The 7,357-nt window shown below is 38.6% G+C and overlaps 1 protein-coding gene across 2 annotated transcripts in view; it reads right to left on the minus strand.

Moving 5' to 3' along the window:
* The window catches only part of SLC66A2 (solute carrier family 66 member 2), a 152,855-nt gene extending 145,704 nt beyond the window's left edge, over positions 1 to 7,151 (minus strand). For both annotated transcript variants that reach the window (XM_044667275.1, XM_044667270.1), the window contains exon 1: positions 6,020 to 7,151. In XM_044667275.1, the coding sequence (XP_044523210.1) occupies positions 6,020 to 6,234 (215 nt within the window). In that variant the 5' untranslated portion in view covers positions 6,235 to 7,151. The remainder of the gene's footprint in view (positions 1 to 6,019) is intronic.
* Positions 7,152 to 7,357: the final 206 nt, after the last annotated feature.

The following is a 7,357-nucleotide window of genomic DNA, read 5'->3' on the forward strand; positions in this document are numbered from 1 at the left end:
CAACTCAGATCAGTAAATACTATGTAGAAAGAGAAGGCAGGTGGAGTGAACTAGAATAAGGGTTCTTACTAACAGTTTTCTGGTACCAGTTGACTCTTGCCAATAAATTACCTCGTTCACACGTTAACATTTACTACCATCCTAAGAAAGCAAAGGCCCATCTGAGGCAAGTAAGCAGACAAAGAAAACACCTAAAACCACAAAAGAAAAATTAAATAGTATTATGCCAAATGAAAAATAACATTTTATTAAAAAAAGGTTGAGGAGACAGACTTAAAGAAAGGACAAGAAGAGACAATAGCAGAAGGGATCCTGGAAAAGAAAGTTAAGTCAGACTTTAAAAAGTTGAACAGACTGAAGAAAGAAAGGGTATTTTAGGTGAAAGAAAAGTTACATTTCAGGGGTTCTTAATCTCAAGTCTATGACCTTTTTTAAAAAAATCATAAATGTATTTCAATGTAATTGGTTTCTTTTGTAATACTACGGATTTTATTTAATGCATTTAAAAACACTATCCTAAGACGGAGGTCCATGGGTTTCATCAGACTGCCAAGATACAAAAATATTAAAAAAGAAAAATTAAAAACAGTTATAAATGAAAAGGGGGAACGACCTATTTTCCAGGGTTTCTAGTTCCAGCAATGCTACAAAACTAGCTTTACATGGCTTCAGGAAATCATTTGATCTCTCTGGGAAAAAAAAAAACTGGCAAAAATAATATTATTAAATTAAATACTTCTTTCTCTTTGATTCTATTATTCTACAGATATTCCTCTAGTTTCAGAAATTAGTAATCATGCAGGGAAATAGTCTGGCTGGAACCTAAGATTAAATTAATGATTAACAGAAGCAAAAGATGGATATCTCCCTTTGAATAATAGGACTAGAAACATTGGAGTGGTGAAGTTGAGAGAGCAGTCCCAGTTCTACTTGTGAACTACAGTTCTATTTGTGAAACCTTGAAGAAATCAGGACTCTCAGGTCCTTGGTTTCTTCAAGTAAAATGAGGGGATTGAGGTAGAATGACAAAAATTTAATTCAGATCATAGAATGCTTAGGTAGAAAAGATCTGAGTCAAGATTGGACAATGTAAAGTTCTTGAGCAAGGAAGAAACATCAATATATAAATTAAGTTTAAGCTATTCCATAAAAGCATTCACAAATAATATCCAGCACCTATCCCCTCTTCTTAACTTAGAGAAGCTCATTACTAGTTAATCTGAATATATATATATATATGATTTTAAGCTAGTCTAACAAAAGAGAACTCCTATTTTTCACTTGTGAAGATGCTCAAAAAGAAGTTCTGAACACAAGTGCTTTTTAACATCCAGTCAAATGAGCAAGAAAAGTGTTTTAACAATGTTAAAATAGAGCCAGATAATATATAAATACACACAAGACTCTCTAATATTAAGATATTCTACTATCTGTAGTTCAATCATAAACCATCCTGTTACTCCCATTCTAAACAGACAACAAAATTGCTGCAATTTGTGGCAGCACTTTTCATAATGCCAAAGAACTGGAAAGAATGGTGAATACTCAATGGTATATGAATGGAATAGGGTATTATTAAAACATGGTAAATTATGAATATGAAGAATTATAGAGAATGTTGGGAATACCTTTATAAGCTAATACAGTGAAATAGCAAAACTAGTAGACTAATATACATGATGAACATGATAACATAAAGGAAAATGCTCAAAGCTTTCAATCTGACAGTAAAGCATGCTAAGGCACTGAAAAGCAGATTATGATTCATTACAATTTTCTATTTACTATCCAAAAACAGCTTCTTAGTTTAGAACTCCAATAGAATATTACTCAATGACACCAATTCCAGCAGACTGCAGGTCTATCTTGACACATATCAAAATAAAACAAGAAAGTAAAAACCAAGGAACATACAGAGTGAGCCCATAAAGTAAGCACTGGCTCTCTTCCCAAAATCAATAGGATTCTGTGGAGATTCTACTGTTAAAAGAAGCTGACATTTATTAGTTAAATGACCTCTGGGCAAATCAATGAGGGTCTACCTCAGTTTCCTCAACTTTAAAATGAAAATTAATAATCTGCCTCCCAGGGTTGTGACAAATAAATGAGAGCATTTGAAAAGAGCCTAGCACATAGTAGATACTTAATAAATGTTTGTTCCTTTCCCTTACCCCTGTCTGGAAGACTAAAAACTTAATGGGATGCGCTCTTGAAAGAGACACGGAAGCAGCAGGAACAAAAGCACCAACCAGTTCTGGTATTCGGTGGATCTATAATTTAAACCTGTATGGCAGGAATGGATCCAAATAAAATTATTAGTATGTAATGAATTGTAGCATGACCACGACATATTCAGTAGGTCCAAAAGCTTTCTAAGAGATTCTAAAGTCAACAAAATGATGCTACAAACCTAGTCTCAGAGGTCTTATGGACCCACTCCTCTCTTTAATATTAGAAATCAGTCCCCAGCAGCTGGATATTACCTATCCTTGAATAATGCTCATTAATCCTCATGTTTAAGAGACCTCTAATGGCTGATGTTAAATTTAGGTTGTTGTAGACAGTCTGTCATTTGTTGGTGGCTCCTATCATTTCCTGCCTCTTTAAGCACTCCACCCCCTCTACTCCTTTACACATTTTCTTAGCTATCTCAAGCCCAGAAAGCATAACTTAGTTGTCTTTCCAGTTTAAAAATTGTAAAAGTATGGACTTTTGTTGTGGGCTGCATGTAGGCAAAAGGCAATATCTGGATTTTGTGCTATAAAGAGTTCTGGAACTTCTAGGCATTTTTTTTTTAAACAAAGGTTTATAGTTTATATGGATTCATTTACCAGAATTAGTTATAAAAACACTCAAAAATCCCACTCTCACATTGGTTAATTTCCAGTTTTCAAAATAGTTTTATCAATATATTAAACATTTAAGTGTAAGAAAATGATTGTGTTTTTAATTCAATTTTATAGTCTCTACTTAGTACAATGGGGTTAAAATAAATGCACTTAGAATGGAAGTAAATTTAAAGTATGCTCTTGCTTTAGAAGCTTTCAGGCATCCTTTTAAAAATTTAAACATTAATTAGATGCCTACTAGGTATGAAGAAATAGTCAAAGCTAAACTACTTCCAAAAGCAAGTCTAGGCAAGTTCCCATGATGCCAAATTACTAAACAGTTTCCCCTAAAGGAGTAGATTGTGGCCACTCATTCCCTATGATCTCCCAAAATCTCAATTATTACAAAAACTGGGCAAATGTCCAAATGTTCTTTGGAATATTCTAATCCCCCTCAAAGTTGCATAAAGGGAATTTACCTGCCAATAATTGATAATCTCCACAGTGTATTCCCCTTTACTGGGGGTGGGGGGGGGGCACATGCTTTCCCCCTCCCTCCTAAAAAAGACAAAAGTCAATCTTTCAGGCTATTTTGTGACTTAGAAAGAATTAAGGTGAAGGGAGCCAGGAAGGGAATCTTCTAGACATAAAAACATACCATACTATTGTCAGAAGATTAGAATCTGAGCTAAAGGTGTCCAAAAACAAAACACCAAAGATGATAATTTTAAAGTTTCTTGCTTATAATCAATACTCTTTTTTTTTTTTTTTTAAATTTTAAACCCTTAACTTCTGTGTATTGACTTATAGGTGGAAGATTGGTAAGGGTAGGCAATGGGGGTTAAGTGACTTGCCCAGGGTCACACAGTTGGGAAGTGTCTGAGGCCGGATTTGAACCTAGGACCTCCTGTCTCTAGGCCTAGCTGTCAATCCACTGAGCTACCCAGCTGCCCCCAATCAATACTCTTAAGGAAAGTTGACTATATATATGTTAAGATTTTCCAGCCACAGTGAACATGAACTGAGTCATTTTTGGAATGGCTCTTGAAAATAATATTACACTAAGGACAGATTATGCGGATGAATTGACTTTATAGATACTATAAGATTTAGAACTGAAAGGGTCCTTAAAGATTATTTTGCCCTCTCCTCAAAGACAGAGGATCTAATACAGGCCCAGGGAGATAATTCACCTACCCAAGCTCACACAGTAGCAAAGGAGAGATCTGAACCCTGGTTCCTCTGATTCTATATTCTCTTTCCACTAAAACTTGTTGTATCTTGCCAAAAAGATATTTTTTAAATGGAAAAGGGGTTGGGGTTGTTTACTTTGGGCTATTTTAAATGGTTAAAAAAAACACACCCCAAATCTGGTTAAAACCGACAAGCTGGTCAGTTTCCATGAAGTAATTCTGTTTTATACAACAGTAATAAATATTTCAAGTAGTCTTATAGCCCCCTCTTAAAACACAGTTTATTTTACAAAAGTGCTTTCCTATTTAAATGTTATTCACCAGTCACAAAGACTGAATAGTTAGATGATAAAAAGAGTTTAAATTTGGGAATATTCACTATTGGCTTGTCTTTTACTCTTTCCCTTCTTACTGTTACTCCCAATAGAAACCATCTTTTATTCCTGCCTCCATCAACATACTCAGAGTAAACATTATCAGAAACAATTAAATTTTGGAACCCTGCTTCCTTTCAACATCAGCCTTAATTAGAAACCATTTCAGAAGGGGGAAGTAAATGTTAGACCATTCTCTGGCCACAGAAAAGGAAGTAAGGGAAGCAATCTTTAAAATACAGTTTTGACTTATGTTGTACAAAAACAAGCACTTGTGCTGAGTTATCATCATCAGGACAGCTGTGTAAAATAAGTCACATGGCCACCATAAGAATGTACTCAAAGGAAGCCTCAATTAGGCAAGCCCAGGAGGTTCAACTTCTCTTACCAAATTAATGGACTAAGGAAAGTGACTCTTCAGAGGCTGCTAACAATTCCTCCTGAAACATATTTACTCATTAGAACTATCCCTTCTTTTAAGAGAAGGAAGACTAAATAAGCAAAGGTTTTGTAATTTGACCTTAGAATATCCCCACCATCTACTTTTATCTGTTTTTCCTCTAGATCAGTGATTCCCAAAGTGGGCGCCACCGCCCCCTGGTGGGTGCTGCAGCAATCCAGGGGCACGGTGATAGCCACAGATGCATTTATCTTTCCTATTAATTGCTATTAAAATTTAAAAAAAATTAATTTCCAGGGGGCTAAGTAATATTTTTTCTGGAAAGGGGGCAGTAGGCTAAAAAAGTTTGGGAACCACTGCTCCAGACTTTTGTTGTTCAGTTGTATTCAACTTTTCCTGACCCCATAGACTATATCATACCAATACTGTTCATGAGGTTTTGGGGACAAAGATACTGGAGTATTTTGCCATTTCCTCCTCCAGCTCATTTTACAAATTAGGAATTGAAGCAAACAGGATAAAGTGACTTGCCCAGGGTCACACAGCTAGTTAAGTTTCTAAGGCCACATTTGAACTTGTGTCTTCCTGCCTGCAGGCCCAGCATCCACTGAGCCACCAAGCTACTCTTTCCTGTAGATACTTTCATTTGTTTCTAGGAGATAAATGACCTTTGGCTGGTTGCTTTATTTCTCTGAGCCTCAGTTTTCTCATCTACAAAATAAGAAAATTAGAACAGATGATTTCCAAAGCTCCTTCTAGTTCTCACAATCTATAATTCTTATGAGAATCATTTCAAACTCTTTCAAGTTACCCACACTAACTGGAGATTCCAAAAGTCACCATCACTTGGATTTAGAATGAATGTTTTTGCTGCAGCAGCAAATTTACTCACTCAATTCTCTTTGCTTTTTTCTAATAACATGCAAACTTGCATCCTTGAACAGAAACTAACAAATAATTCAGATCCAAAATATATGGGTGGCTAGTTTGGGCTTAGATAATCTTAGACACAGAAAGGGATTGACTACAGATCAAAATAGCTTTAAAGCACAATTCACTAGTCATAGACACTGTAGAGGGAGCCAAAAAAAGGTTTAAAAAAAAATAAATGGGAAACTGAATCCAATTTTCTATACCCTTTAGCAATATTCCCATTCAAGCAGCACAATAAAATGGAAGCACTCAGTTTTATACAAACAAGCTATGAAAAAGACCTGGACTTACCAGAACAGTATCCGTAAAATATTAGCTACTAATAACACTAAACAAACATAAGTGGAAAACCCCTCAGCATTCTGAGTTCTTTTGATGTCTCTGTACTGGGGAATATATGGCACAACACCTCCAAACACCATGGCCCCTGAGGCACCCCATGACACCATTTGGTGTAAAGGGATGAAGAGCCACTCCAGACCATCTGCCTCCATCCTGAAGGTCATGGGTGGCCTTGAAGCACCAGAGTTGCTGTCCAGGAGACCCCAAGCCCCCTTCCCTTATTTCTGAGGCCTGAGCACTCCAGACGTTGCTCAGTTACTTCCCAACAGCTGGAATCATCCCGGTGCAATAATCCTCCACCAACGGGACCCTACCAGAGAAAGCAAAGGAGAAAAATAATAAATTACTTGAGAGAAGTTCCACAAGGAACCAGCTCCGACCCACTCACTCATCCACCCTATACATAAACAATGTGTATCCTCATTCTATAAAGAAATAGTTAAGGCTAACAACGTGAATATTTGTTCAGGTCTGTTTCTCCACAAAGAAGGGCCTAAAACCTTAGCACTCTCCTCCACAACACTATACATCTATTGCCTTCACCCCTCCCCATACTTCATCAGGCCAGAATTAAAGTGCTCCATTCCCCGCTTCCCGACTTAGCTGAGAGGAGGTTCGGACCACACACCCATCAGATCTCAGACAGAAGAGAGAGCAAGAAAGAACCGTCTCGGCTTGGGGGAGATGGGGCCATACACCGGTCTGCCCCAGACAGAGGTGCAAAGCCACCTAGGTGAGCAGCATGCAGCAGTCACACCTCGTCCTGGAGAATGAATGAATGGAGAGGGACAGCAGGCGGCCACTTGGAATAAGAGAAGGTTTAAACATCCAACGAGGGCGCCTCTGACCTCATTAGTAGTGAGAAGCCAGCCACCCGATCACCCTGGGACGGTACCTGATCCTGGCCTGGCAGAGGAAGAGAGTAATGAAGAGAAGATGGGCCAACCGCTCCCCCTACCCCAACTCCGGCCAAAGCCGAGAGCACCCGGTAACTGAGGGGCAGAGGAGGGGGCAATCGCGACAGCTCCCCTACAAAATTCCTCCCGGGCCCCACCAACAGCTGCTAGGGCAGCTCTCCCCGAGAACCTCCAGCTGGAGAAGGTGAGGGACAAAGCAAGGGGAAAGGTGGCAAGGGAGGAAAAAACTTTGTTGAGGGAGGGGGCTGCAGACACACGCACACGCGCGGGAGGTCAGCCGCGGGGCCGGTTGAGAGGGACACTGCAGGGACCCATCTAGAGGGAGGCATAGGCAGCTGAGGCTGCGGTCCTTCCTCCTTTCCTTCTTCCT

This window comes from Gracilinanus agilis, chromosome 1, assembly GCF_016433145.1.
Source record: "Gracilinanus agilis isolate LMUSP501 chromosome 1, AgileGrace, whole genome shotgun sequence".
Classification (NCBI taxonomy): Eukaryota; Metazoa; Chordata; class Mammalia; order Didelphimorphia; family Didelphidae; genus Gracilinanus; species Gracilinanus agilis.